This window comes from Corylus avellana, chromosome ca2, assembly GCF_901000735.1.
Source record: "Corylus avellana chromosome ca2, CavTom2PMs-1.0".
NCBI classification, from domain to species: Eukaryota; Viridiplantae; Streptophyta; class Magnoliopsida; order Fagales; family Betulaceae; genus Corylus; species Corylus avellana.
In genome coordinates, this window is record NC_081542.1 from 39,708,670 (window position 1) to 39,723,715 (window position 15,046).

A 15,046-nucleotide genomic window follows, 5' to 3' on the forward strand; every position below is an offset into this window, starting at 1 on the left:
GGGGTGGCCGGCCACCCCAATTTTTTTAATTTTTAATTTTAATATTTTGTTTTATATATATATTTTTTAAAATAAATAATATTTTATTATTTATCTTTAGTTGGGACACGTGGCGAAATTGTGGCTGTTAGATGACATTGGATGGCCAGAATTTGAGAAAAAGTTGATGGGCAATTTTTTGAAGATTGTCGGGAATCCTTATCCAGCATATTGAGTTGATTGCTCATTTGTGGATGATCCCTTTGATAAACAGCATTCAAGTCCTACATGATTGCACATTTGTGGATGACTTTGACAATTAAATAACATTCAAGTCCTTCCTAGCTATTTTAAAAGAAGAATCCAAGAACGTACATCGTGTCTTGAAAATTGCATATAGTAAATTCGATCACACCATAAATTCAAGTCCTTGCTGTATCTCACTCTGCCTTACACCAATATTAATTCACCAACTTTCTGCTTCCATTACCAATGAAGTTTCATAGCCGCAACTTATACCTTGATGTCATTCTTCTTTTTTCTATTATAGCCCTACTATGCTTCCAACCTGCCACTCTTGCTGCTTCCACTCCAACCAATGAGACAGATCGTTTGGCTTTGCTGAAATTCAAAGAGATGATAACCAATGACCCATTTAACATTGTCACCTCTTGGAATAATTCTATCCACTTTTGCAAATGGCAGGGAATTACATGCGGCCGAAAGCATCAAAGAGTAACGGCCTTGGACATGCGTGGCTATACCTTAAATGGATCCATACCACCTTACATTGCCAACCTCAGCTTTCTTAGGGTACTCAACCTCTCATACAACTTCTAACACGGGGAAATTCCACAAGAAGTCACTCATTTGTTCCGCCTGCAACATCTCAATCTTAGCAGCAACTTGTTAACGGGGAAAATTCCAAGCAACTTCACCAACTGTCCTCAACTCAGAGTCCTGAACTTCAAAAGGAATAATCTTACATGGAATATTCCTGTTGAACTCGGTTCTTTAAAGAGGCTTGTGAGGATTGACGTTTCCACAAATCATTTGACGGGAGGCATCCCACTCTGGGAAATGTTTCTTCACTCCAAGTACTTCACTTTTCGCTTAATTATTTGGTGGGAAATATTCCAGATGAAATAGGCCATTTACAAAGGTTAGTTTACTTGGGAGTTGTGGAAAATGATATGTTTGGTGCGTTCCCTTATTCCCTTTACAATATATCATCTTTGAGGACCATTGCAGTTGCACTTAACTGACTTAATGGCACTCTTCCAGCCAACATAAGCCTCACTCTCCCTAAGCTCCAATATTTGTCCATCAATACTAATCAATTCTCTGGTCCAATCCCAGTTTCACTATCCAATACCTCTCGGCTTGAATATCTTGATCTCACCTGAAACAATTTCTTGGGACAAGTTCCAACTGATCTAGGCAACCTGCTAAATCTCTTTGTTTTACGTGTTGGTGGAAATAATCTTGGAAGTCATTCAGCCAAGGACTTGGATTTCTTAACATCTTTGAAAAACTGCTCCAAACTTGAAAGCCTAGGTTGTTTTGATAACAATTTTGGAGGCAGTTTACCTAATTCTATAGGAAATCTGTCGACACAACTCAGTGTTTTATATGTTAGTGGCAATCAAATATCTGGAATTATTCCTGCAGTATTAGAGAATCTCATCAACTTAAGTCTTCTTTCCATGTGTGCAAAATTGTTCACAGGACCCATTCCCACTAATTTTGGGAAGTTTCAAAGGCTGCAAGGATTGTATTTGAAAGGAAACAGATTGTCGGGAGACATACCATCCTCTCTAGGCAATCTTACTCAATTGGTCATACTTTCCTTATCAAAGAATAAATTGGAAGGAAGCATCCCATCAAGTTTTGAAAAATGTAAAGGTTTGCAGTTCATAGATATTTCACAAAATAACCTTAGTGGATCCGTACCCACATCGAGTTTTTCTTCCCAATTTCTAGGACTCAACTTACTCATTAATTGGCATCCTACCTATGGTAGTAGGCAATTTGAAAAATATTTTGCAATTTGATGTCTCTGAAAACAATTTGTTCCGTGAGATTCCTACAACCATTGGAGATTGCTCGAGTTTGCAGAACCTTTACTTGCAGGGTAATTCATTTGAAGGAAACTTAACCTCCATCACTGGCTTCTTTGAAAGATCTTCACCATGCAGAACTTTAACGAAACAATTTGTCGGGATTGATTCCTAAAGATCTACAGAATGTTTTTATTCTATTATATTTGAATCTTTCTTTTAATAATTTGGTGGGCGAGGTACCGACTAATGGAGTCATCCTAAATGCAAGCGTAATATCAGTGATCAGAAATAAAAATCTTTGTGGAGGTAACCCAGAACTGCAATTGCAAGCATGCAATGTCAAAGTTATGAGGCAAGGAAAATCCTATACATTCAAATTGACAGCCATAGTTGTTAGTGGAGTTTTATGTTTCATCCTATTTTCACCATTTCTTATCCTTTATAGGAGGAGGAAATCAAAGAAAGAATCATCTTCTACACTTCCAAACACTAACCAACTTTCAAATGTTTCATACAAGGAGCTCTATCAAACGACTGGCGGATTTTCTCATAGCAATCTAATTGGATCTAGTAGTTTTGGCTTAGTATATAAATGAATTCTTGATCAAGAAAAAAGGATGGTTGCTGTGAAAGTATTGAACCTTCAACAAAAAAGAGCTACCAAGAGTTTCATGGTTGAATGTAATGCGTTAAGAAATATGTGACATCGGAATCTCGTTAAGATTTTAACTTGTTGCTCCAGCATGGACTACAATGGCAATGATTTCAAAGCTCTAGTTTACGAATTCGTGGAAAATGGAAACTTAGATAAGTGGTTGCACCAAGATATCAACAATGAAAATCGACCAAGACATTTGAACCTCCTTCAAAGACTAAATATTGCGATTGATATAGCTTCTGCACTACATTATCTTCATGATCACTGTGAAGCACCAATCATTCATTGTGATCTAAAGCCAAGCAATGTTCTTCTTGGCAATGACATGATTGCTAAAGTAAGTGATTTTGGTTTGGCAAGTATCCTCTCAACAACAAATGATGTTTCTCAAAATCAAACTAGCAGGGTTGGAATAAAGGGTACTATTGGCTACGCTGCTCCAAGTACATAGCTAATTACATCTTATATCCTCTACATCATGATTTTGATCAACTTGAAAAGTTTCACTACCTGTCTTTCAACTATGCTCTACATATTCATTTTAGCCTTGTTGATTTTATTTCCTTCAGTCTCTCTATGCATAATTATTCTGAAGCATTTTTCAAACGAGAACTAGTCTTTAGTATATATTGCTCAGGAATATGCACATATTTTTTTGACATGTCTATACAAGAAGGGGGATAGATGATTCAAACTACTGACCTCCGCTTTCTAAAATGTAGTCCCCAACCAATTAAGCTACCCCTTTGGAACATGAAATATTGGGCACATATGATATTTAGGCTTTGATAGAGAAGGGCTTCCATATATAGAAGGATTTGACAACTATTATTAAACAAGTCTCGAATCATTCATAAATATACGAAAGTAATTGCATTTCTCTTTTTCCCCTTCCCTGTTTTCCCATATTTGCTCAGAAAAAAAATAATAAATAAAAAATAAAATTGCATTTCTCTTTCATTAAATAAGAATACATGTGAAAAATCAAACCAAACAAAATAAATAAAGTAACTATTAGATACATATGAAATTTAACGTTGGTCAAATGGAGACAAACAGCAAGAAACAAGAATAATTCAGACCAATTATCCCAAGATTTCAGGTGAAGCTATTGCAATAGTAAACGTTTAAGGACATAGGCCGGATACACTAAAAATTGAAATCCTGAATGGCTGAAAAAAAGAACATACAAATAAACATGCCATAGATGTTCTTTAACAGATTCTTAAATAGCTGATTCATTATCTTTTATCTTCTGTTTTTGTGTTTTTAAAATTACTTCATTGTGTTGTCATTCACTAAAAGTTTTGGTCAGGGGCAACTACTCTCCGTGGTCAGACATGAAGCCATGTCTTTTTTTTTGGAGAAAAATACATTACTTGCCTGAACTATCAACTCATTTGCATTTTTAACCACAGTGTTTAAAAAGTGACACTTGACCCCATAAAGTACACTTTACACCCTGAAGTATTTTGAGTTGACACTTTACCCCCGAAGTAACTAAGTTTTGGGGGGTAAAGTGTCAACTCAGGGGGGTAAAGTGCCAACTCATGGGAGTAAAGTGTCAATTCAAAATACTTCAGGGGGTAAAGTGTACTTCATAGGGTCAAGTGTCAATGTCAAATACTTTGGAGGAGGGGGGGAGGGTAAAGTGTCACTTTTTAAACATTGGGGTTTGTTAGTTCTTGTGTTGGCTTAATTCAGTTTCAAAATGTAGAGGCTACTGTTCATGGGCTCAACACTGATATATAATGCTCAGAATCCAATCTTCACCGTTCATAATGTAGATTTATGTGTTATGAACGTCCCTACAAAATTTTAGCTCAATCGGACCACAAACGCTCATCGATTGGAGCTGTTGATCAAGACTGGACAGCATTTCCAGAATGCTGTTTCACCTATGTCCGGACATGCCTTCCCCGAGTCCGGACTGCATTTCCAGAAACTCAAATTTTGCTCTGCAAAGCCGTGTCCGGACAGCCAATTAACATGTCCGGACACCCCGTAAGTTTTAGGCCCAAAAACCTGATTTTAAGTGGGTTAGGTCTAAGGTTTTGTCAGGGGGTATATATACATCATTATAGAAGAGAGAAGCACGAATTTTCACCCCCAGAGAGTTCGTGTGAGGCTGTGCTTGAGTGATTATTTTGTTGTGAGCCAAATTGATTCCTCTTAGATGATTTTTGTTAGTATTGATTGTGTGCTTAATTGAAGTCTATCGGAATGGTCCGATAAAGGAGAATCACGTTGAAGAAGATTGTGAGTGAGGAGACAAGTTGAAGGCTTGTCGATCTTACAGAGTCAAGGTCTTGCAAAGGGTTGTAAGTATTCCTAGTTTCTATAATTTCTGGATAATCTTTTGATAGTGATTTCCTGGGTTTGGCTGCCCTGGAGAGGTTTTACTTTTAGAACGTTTTCTAAAAGGTTTCCTCTTCGTCACCAAAATCTTTGTATGTGATTGTTCATATTTTGGTAATTGTTTGCTTTGATAAATATTCGTTAATTCCGCATAAAATTGTGATATTTATCTGTTTAGAGTTTTTCAATTGGTATTAGAGCGGGTTCACTCCGTGAAGGATTAAATTCCTGAGTGTGATCTTTGTTTTTTGTTTAAGATGTCTCAAACCCTTAACACTGTGCCTAATTTTGATGGATCAAATTATGGCTATTGGAAATCCCGTATGAGATTTTTCTTAAAATCTATAGACGTTTGGCATGTCATTGAATCTGGATTTAAAGCTCCAGATAAGCCGACAGCTGAATGGTCTAATGTTGAAAAACAAACTCGTATGGCGAATGACAAAGCTATGAATGCTCTATGCCTGGCAATTTCACAAACTGAGTTCTCTAGAATTTCAAATTGTGATAGTGCCAAAGATGCATGGGAGATCCTAGAAACTACTTATGAAGGAACAAATCTTGTTAAAGCTTCAAAACTTCAAATGTTAGTTTCTAAGTTTAAGGAAATTAAAATGTTAGAGGATGAGACATTTAATGATTTCTTTGGTAAACTTAGTGAAATTAGAAATTCCATGATAAATCTAGGAAAGAAAGTTTCTGACACTAAACTTATTAGAAAAGTTATGAAATCACTCCCTGAAAGATTCAGAATGAAGGTAACTGCTATTGAGTCATGCACTGATCTTAATACCATGAGGATAGAAGAGTTAGTTGATGCTCTTCAAACTTATGAGTTTTCCTTGCCTCAACCTAAGAAAAATAAGGATATTGCCCTTAAAACTCTTAGGAAGAACTCTGATGAGTTATCTGATGAGGATTCACCAGATGATGAGGAACTTGCATTGATAGCTAGAAGGTATTTTAGGAATGAACATAGAATTTTTAAGAAATTTGGAAAACAAAAAGAGAGTACCCAGGGTAGAAATGAAAGAGACTCACGTGGTCCAAAATGTTATGAGTGTTCTGGCTATGGTCATGTGCAAAAGGATTGTGCTAACCTCAAGAGTAATAAGCCAAAAGGTCAAAAAGCCTTCAATATTACATTGAGTGACATTGATGAAGGAGAAACTCCTAATTATATGACTTTTGTTGCATCCTATAATTCCAACCCGGCTTTCTTGCTTTGGCTTTCTTGAATATGCATTTTCAATCTCTTATTGATGAAGCCTTGAAAAAATTGTCCATTCAAAGAATAATAATTACATCTTTTTGGATGACTTTGACAAACAGCGTTGAAGTCCAACATGCAGCTACAAAAGTCCAATAAGTAGGCCGCGGCAGCTTTTCTCACTTGAAATTTGAGCAGCCTAATTTCAAGAATCATCATCTAACTTTTTTATATTTGTAATTTATTGAAAACATTTGTGGTTAGAGCAAGTTTCAACAGAAGAATCCAATAACTTTACATGCATCTTCAAAATTTGAAGTTCACACCATGAGTGACCCCCGCAATGATAAACTCAGAACTGGAACCTGACCAACAATTTACTTCACTACTTTCCATGGCCTTGAGAGGGATTGACATGGGTCTAGCCATGGTCCTAGTTAGCTTGCTTTGGGCAGATCCCCGGTGCGGGGCGAGGCCTTTAAATTTCTATTGGCCTCAAAAGTTTTGGAGGCTGATGATTATTCTCACAAATAAAATTCATTGAGAGAAGCATTCAGCACAACAGATATTTCATCAACCAACTGATGACACTAATGATATTAACTCCCGTTTAGCAAGTTGCAAGTGAAAGATATATTTTGTAAAATGTGTGAGAAATAATTCTTCTTTGAGTCTCTGCTGTAAATCCATAAAGCCATATTCTGCAAAAATCAAACTACAGGTCCCCCACCTCAGTATTAGAAGCTTATTAGCGAAAAGAGGAATATATAATTAATAAGACCAAAAAGAGGCTGATTAGCTAGTCCGAGTTATCTATTATAAGTTCAGCAATCATTTACGAGGAATAATTTCCCATAGAGAAAGAAACAATGAACATAGATCTTTATTAAGTAAGCGATCGTTTTCGAGAAATATTTTTTCATAGAGAAATAAACAATAAAAATAGGCACTAAAAGGATAATTAGTAGATAATAAACGTAGTTACGTAGGGCTTGCTCGTTGCTACATAAGAGATTCACGGTGTAAAGACATAATACGTCACTTGTTCTGTTGGAAGACTTTTCTTCCGAAAACAAGACATTAATTGGAGAAACGAACTTTCAGTGTACGTTCTGCCAAAAACACTTTTCACAAGTCATTTTGGCCCACTTCGCACTCGTTCAAGATATTACGTATCAGCGCGTCAAAGACTCGAGAACTTGGGCTTTTAAAAAAATGTGCTAATTACCCTCTTCTTCTTCTTCTTCTTTTTTTTTTTTTTTTTTTTTTTTTTTTCATTAACTACAACGCATTGTCACTTTACTCCCATGAATAGATAACATTGTCCGACACCATCAAACTACCATTTTGTGCCCAAAATCCTCATTTCGTAAGTCAAACTCAGACAGTCAACCCATCACATGCCATTTTGAAATTTTTTATTCTACTTTTTTCTCCATCAACTACAACGCACTGTCACTTTGCCTCCGTGAACTACAATGAATTTAACGCCTTTAACTGATGGAACGAGAATTTTGGGCATAAAATAATAGTTTGATAGGGTCAGGCAGTAGGGTTGTCAATTCATAGGAACAAAGTGACAATACGTTGTAGTCAATGAAAAAAAGGTAATTGCCCCAAAATTCTAACTTCATACACCCCTACCCCTTAAGTTAAGCAAGTCCTACAAAATTCTAGCTACTATGCTTCCAACCTGCCGCTGCCGCTCCAACGAACGAGACAGATCGTTTGGGTTTGCTACGTGAAATATTTAATTTAAAGAGGGGTGAATTGACGAAGTCAAGGTTCGATCCCATGACCTTTGGCTCTGATTTCATATTAAAATACCAATCATCTCAAAAGCTTAAACTGATAGGAAGATCTAAATTTAATCACTTAATCATTAGTTTAACAATTTCAAACCTTAAAGTAATTTCCAAATAATTCTTTCAGACCACAAGCACAAGAGCATCATAGGTAGATGACCCGCCAGCACAAGTAGACTTTCCGATAATCTTGTTAGGATCAAAACACTCACCTAAGGGTTTCCACCTTATTTATGTCCACAAGTAATCTTATAAGTGAATTCGATTTTTTTTTTGCCTTCTAATCTAATGTTTTCAGAGCAAACGTTGTTTTTGTTTCTTGTATCTTAGAATTTTCCAACATGGAAAATATACTCAATTTCTATTTTTGTAGGAAAATGGAGCTAGCTTTGCAAAGAAATGATCAGATTGCATAAAAGTCTCCTTTGTAAATGACCCGTTGAGCATTGGCTTGACTGTTTGTGCGAGTATTTATTTTGTTGGAATAAATCAAACCCACTTTTGATGATCTACATGTTTAAGTATTTTCCATGGTCTTGAGAGGGATTGACATGTTCAAAATTTTCTATTGGCCTCAAAAGTTCTAGAACTTGTGTTTTGAAACAATTTACCCCTACATATATAATACTCTGTATCTTGCTCTGCCTCGCACAATATTTCACAAATACTCTGCTTCCCTTCTCTCCATTCCAATGAAGCTAATTCATAACATCAACTTTCGTGAACTATGCACTACATACCTTGGTGTCATTCTTCTCTTTTCTGTAAGAGTAAGCCTACGTTGCTTCCAACCTACCACTCTTGCAGCTGCCGCTCCAACAAACGAGACAGATCGTTTGGGTTTGCTCAAATTCAAAGAAATGATACCCAACGACCCATTTAACATCTTCACCTCTTGGAGTGATTCCATCCCTTTCTGCAACTGGCATGGAGTTACATGCGGCCCCAGGCATCAAAGAGTTACGGCCTTGGACCTATCTGGCTTTACTTTAGGTGGATCCATATCACCTTACGTTGGCAACCTCAGCTTTCTTAGGGTGCTCAACCTCTCCGACAACTTCTTACACGGCGAAATTCCACAAGAAGTCACTCATTGGTTCCGCCTGCAACATCTCAATCGTAGCATTAACTTGTTAACGGGGGAAATTCCAAACAACTTCACCAACTATCCTGAACTCAGATTCTTGGACTTCCAAAGGAATAATCTTACTGGGAATATTCCTGTTGAACTCGGCTCTTCAAAGAGGCTTGTGTGGCTTGACGTTGCCTCAAATCATTTGACGGGAGGCATCCCACCTTCTCTGGGAAATGTTTCTTCACTCCAAGTACTTCACTTTTCGCTTAATTATTTCGTGGGACATATTCCAGATGAAATAGGCCATTTACAAACGTTAGTTTTCTTGGGAGTTGTGGAAAATGATCTTTGAGGACCATTTCAGTTGCACTTAACCGACTTAATGGCACTCTTCCAGCCAACATAAGTCTCACTCTCCCTAATCTCCAATATTTGTCCATCAATACTAATCAATTCTCTGGTCCAATCCTAGTTTCACCATCCAATGTCTCTCGGCTTGAAAATCTTGATCTCACCCGAAACAATTTCGTGGGACAAGTTCCAACTGACATAGGCAACCTGCTAAATCTCTCTGTTTTAGGTGTTGGTGGAAATAATCTTGGAAGTAATTCAGCCAAGGACTTGGATTTCTTAACATCTTTAGAAAACTGCACCAAACTTGAAAGGCTAGGGTTTTTTTATAACAATTTTGGAGGCAGTTTACCTGATTCTATAGGAAATTTGTTGAAGCAACTTAGTGCTTTATATATTTATGGCAATCGAATATCTGAAATTATTCCTGCAGCATTAGAGAATCTCATCAACTTAAGTCTTCTCGTCATATATGAAAACTTGTTCATAGGACCCATTCCCACTTATTTTGGAAAGTTACATAATCTGCAAGGATTGTATTTGTATGGAAACAAATTGTCGGGACCCATACCATCCTCGCTAGGGAACCTCTCTCAATTGGTCGTACTTTTCCTATCACAGAACAAATTGGACGGAAGCATTTCATCAAGCTTTGGAAACTTCAAAAGTTTGCAGTACTTAGATATTTCAGAAAATAACCTTAGTGGAGCCATACCCAAAACGAGTTTTTCTTCCCAATTAATAGGACTCAACTTATCACACAACTCATTAACAAGCATCCTACCAACGGAAGTAATTAAGCAATTTGAAAAAATATTGTGGATTTGGATGTCTCCGAAAACAATTTGTTTGGTGAGATTCCTACAACCATTGGAGATTGCTCGAGTTTGCAGAGCCTTTACTTGCAGGGTAATTCATTAGAAGGAAACTTACCTCCATTACTATCTTCCTTGAAAGACCTTCATTACGCAGATCTTTCACGAAACAATTTTTTGGGAATAATTCCTAAAGATCTACATAAAGTTTATGTTCTACTATATTTGAATCTTTCATTCAACAATTTGGTGGGCAAGGTACCAATCGAGGGAGTCTTTCAAAATGCAAGTGCAATATCAGTGATACTAAATAAAAAGCTTTGTGGAGGTATCACAGAACTAAAACTACAAGCATGCGATGTCAAAATTATGAAGCAAGGAAAATCCCATATATTCAAATTAACTGCCATAATTGTTAGTGGGGTTTTATGTTTTATTCTATTTTCATCATTTGTTATCCTTTATAGGAGGAGAAAATCAGAAAAAGAATCATCTTGTACACTCCCCAAAACCAACTTTCTTTCAAATGTTTCATACAAGGAGCTCTATCAAACTACTGACGGATTTTCTTCTAACAATTTAATTGGATCTGGTAGTTTTGGCTCCGTATATAAAGGAATTCTTGATCATGAAAAAAGGATGGTTGCTGTGAAAGTGTTGAACCTTCAACAGAAAGAAGCTTCCAAGAGTTTCATGGCTGAATGCAATGCGTTAAGAAATATACGGCATCGGAATCTCGTGAAGATCTTAACTTGTTGCTCAAGCGTGGACTATAACGGCAATGAATTCAAAGCACTAGTTTACGAATTCATGGCAAATGGAAACTTAGACAAGTGGCTGCACCATGATAGAGAGAATGAAAGTCCACACAGATATTTGAACCTCCTTCAAAGACTAAATATTGCGATCGATGTAGCTTCTTCACTACATTATCTGCATGATCATTGTGAAACACCAATCATTCATTGTGATTTGAAGCCAAGCAATGTTCTTCTTGACGATGACATGATTGCTAAAGTAAGTGATTTTGGTTTGGCAAGGATCCTCTTTGCAACAAATGATGATTCTCAAAATCAAACTAGCACAGTTGGAATAAAGGGTACTATTGGCTACGCTGCTCCAGGTACATCACTACTTCGATCTTAAATCCTTTAAATCATGATTTTGTTCAAGTTGAAAAGTATTACTAACTGTCTTTTTACTATGCTCTCCATACTTATTCTGATAACATGTCCATTAGATATATATATCAAATTTATATGTCGGCTAATTAACAAGAAGGGGAACATGTAAACCCTGCCATAAAAATGGTGAGAACAACTTTTCTCAAAATAAAACCGGTCTTTTGTATACATTGCTTGAAAATATTGGTCACATATAGTATTTAGGCTTCGATAGAGATTAATAAGGCGTGCATATATAAGAAAAGACATGCATAGCTGCGTTGGACCAGACAATATGTGGATTATTTTAATTGAAGTATGGGATAAATTACGGGTACAAGGTTTAGACTTAAAACTTATTTTAAATTACCATTTATCCCAAAAAATTGAGTCGATAAGAAATTGTGAATTTTAAGTGTTTAAATTAATATTTTAACATACTCTTTAGTTTGTCCAACAAATAAGTTAGAACGAAGGAACGACAATGATTAGTTGATATGATTCTAATACTGACCTATTTTATTATCCAAAATCCCAAAACATTTCACGAGTTCTAATTGTAGAATACAGACTATTTTTCACATTATTTTCTAAGACTAAATAAAGTATGTAGCTTCTAAATATAAAATCCCAACTCTTTTAAATTATGTATTAAACCGCTATTTGAAATCATTACCACGTTAACTTTGTGCGTGAAATATATGAATTGCAGAGTATGGAATGGGCGGTGAGGCATCAACACAAGGAGATGTCTATAGTTATGGGATTTTTTTGTTGGAGATGTTCACAGGAAAGAGACCCACCGACAAAATGTTTTCAGATGGTTTCAACCTTCATAACTTTGTTAAAATGGCATTGCCAGAAAAGCTTGTGCAAGTTGTAGACCCAAATCTACTGAAAAGAGAAGTAAATGAATTAGTAGTGGTAGCAGAAGAAGATGGCTACAACTACAATGATTACAATAATATTGAGGCAGTAGAAGAAAGAGTCCTTATTGAGAACTTAAGCCATATGAATTTTAATATGCAAAAGTGCCTACTTTCAATTTTCAAGATTAGCCTTGCTTGTTCATTAGCAGTGCCAAATGAAAGAATGAAGATGGAAGATGTCACCAGGGAACTACATCGGATCAAAAATGATTTTCTACAAGTTAGGATCCATGAATAAGGACCAAGTAAGGTAAGGCACTGCAAATTTTGATTTAGAAGTTTATCGAATGATAGACAAGTAGACTTTCTAGCGATATTATTAGGATCAAAATATTCATTTAAGAGTTTTCTCCTTATTTACGTTTGATTTGTGATCCATTATAATTAATTGCCCAAATTGCATACAATTCGAGTAACCTCACAGTAAGGGCAAGTGTAGGGTCCAATTACTCTAGGCCGAGGGAAACCAAACCCTAAGTTGCCCAAGGCACATAGGCCCCACATCTGTCCTCATGGTGGCTACCCAAATTCAATGCAATTTTGACAATCAGTTATAAGATATCCTAATTATTCTTTAAGTCCACAGGTAACTTTATAAGTGAATTTGATTTTTGTTTCCTTAAGTTTTTTGAGCAAAAGTTGTTTTGTAGCATGTAATTTTGTAGGAAAACCGAGCTTTGGGAAGAAGTATGGTTGCAGAAAAGTCTCTTTTGTAATGCCCATGTTTTTATTTTTTTCTTTAGTTGCTTTTTAATGCCCATGTTGAGCTAGCATTGGCTTGGTTGTTTGTGCGCATATGTGTTTTGTTGGAATAAATCTAATCAACTTTTGATCTACATGTATTACAAATCTTAATTTATTCTATATATATATATATATATATATTTCATCTAGTCTAGTTTTAAAATTTACAGAAAAAAAAGGCTGCATTGAATATTAATTATATATCCCGATATCACGTAAAAAAACAGGAAGCTACATTAGCCATGAGACCAGCAGAGTCATTTTGTGATGCAATGGATGTTAGTGAGACAAATCACAAGTGTGTATTGTGTCTCTAATGCCAATTGTTGATGCTTAATTTTAGAGGTAAATATATTATAAATTCCTGAGTTAACGCGCAAAAAGTGTAAAATCCCTCAGTTTTTTTTTTTTTTTTTTCCTTAGTCAATCGAAAATGCAACAAAATCCTTAACGTTAGATTTTTTTCCAAAAGTTTAATGGGCGTCATTCCTATTGAAATGCACCGTTTTGCTATATCAACATATTAATTTTATATTAATTTAATTTAAAAATTAAATCTTAAAAAAAAAAAATTGAAAGAGTGGCCAGAAAGATAAATTAATGGATTATAAACGTAGGGCATGCTACATAGATTGTCACGGTGTAAAGAAATCACTTTCTTTTTGTATATATATATTTTTTGGGGCATTGATAAGACATCACTTGTCCACCTTATACGACTTTTTCTTCCCAAAACAACAAGACATTTCAAAAAAACGAAGCTAGGGGTCTATTTATGTTAGATGGGAAGAGACTTTCAGGGTTCGGCCGGCCAAAGACTTTGTTGCCAAAAGACTTTCTCAGCCAGGGGGCTCCGCCGCCAGTGTGTGTCAAGGACTCCAGAATTTGTGTTATAAAAATTCTAACTTCACAGGTCACACCCTAATACGTTGTATCTTGCTCTACCTTGCACAATATTTCACTAATACTCTGCTCCCCTTCTCCAGCCATTCCCATGAAGCTTCATAGCGGCAACTTACGTGCATTATGCATTGCATACTGTTGTGACAAATGCAAATTCCAGGATCACCAAAGAAGTAGAAAGTGCAGAATAGAAAAATAACACAACCACACAAGACACCAAGATTTAAGTGGTTCGGCTTAACAAGCCTACATTCATTGGCGGAGACGATCCAGGAGAAATTCACTAACAAAAAAGTGGAGTACAAAGAGTAGTACAAATAAAACCACTCAAACCCAAAAGCCCCAATACACCCCAATCTCACTCAAAAGAGAATTAAATACAAAAGTGAAAATATTCTCTAAAATTCTCTAAGCTTTTCAGCATTCCAAATGTGAGATCAAACTGAAGAAAAATAGTGTATCTTCTTCTCTCTAGAGCACAACACAAGTCTCTCTCTCTCAGCAAGCTTCAGCTTTTTCTTCTTCCTCTCTTTCAACTGAAAATTGCTGGATACCTTCATGACCGAATGGCTTCAACATTTAACAACAAAGCCATTTTGTCAAAGCTTCTAGAAGAAGCTTAATAAAGAAGGGACAAAATGGACGTGTGAGAGAGAGAAGCTTAAGTCAAAAGGTATGGGTGTAAAAGTGACCATAATTGTTTGGGGCCCACGGTAAGCTTGAAGAGGAAATGCAAGTCATGTCTTCTAACAAATCTCCACCTTGACTTGAATTTCATCAAGTCTTCAACACAAATCTCCTCAAGACGTCTCCTCCAACACCCCTAAGGGTAATTACAAACTACAAACACCAATCAAGCCCAAGCAATGCTTGAACTTGAAGATCGGAAGTGGCTTCGTCAACATGTCCGCTGGATTTTCCGCCATAGCAATTTTCTTCACTATGATATCACCTTGTGTCACGACCTCCCGAAGAAAATGATATCTGACATCA

General features: G+C 36.2%; 1 protein-coding gene and 1 pseudogene across 1 annotated transcript; both read left to right on the forward strand.

The window, feature by feature from the left end:
* The window catches only part of LOC132169762 (putative receptor-like protein kinase At3g47110), a 5,338-nt pseudogene extending 2,187 nt beyond the window's left edge, over positions 1-3,151 (forward strand).
* Positions 3,152-8,765: 5,614 nt separating this feature from the next.
* Positions 8,766-12,644, forward strand: LOC132169763 (probable LRR receptor-like serine/threonine-protein kinase At3g47570). Its single transcript, XM_059580741.1, has 4 exons — positions 8,766-9,328; positions 9,502-9,690; positions 10,785-11,437; positions 12,190-12,644. The coding sequence occupies exons 1-4, from the start codon at positions 8,766-8,768 to the stop codon at positions 12,642-12,644; spliced, it is 1,860 nt and encodes a 619-aa protein (XP_059436724.1).
* The last annotated feature ends 2,402 nt before the right edge of the window (positions 12,645-15,046 follow it).

Bases quoted from the DNA above. Each gene is read 5' to 3' on its own strand.
- LOC132169763 (XM_059580741.1), top strand. From the start codon at position 8,766: ATGAAGCTAATTCATAACATCAACTTTCGTGAACTATGCACTACATAC. The intron at 9,329-9,501 runs GCTTGACGTTGC...ATGATCTTTGAG, and splicing joins TCTTCAAAGAGGCTTGTGTG to GACCATTTCAGTTGCACTTA. The intron at 11,438-12,189 runs GTACATCACTAC...TATGAATTGCAG, and splicing joins TATTGGCTACGCTGCTCCAG to AGTATGGAATGGGCGGTGAG.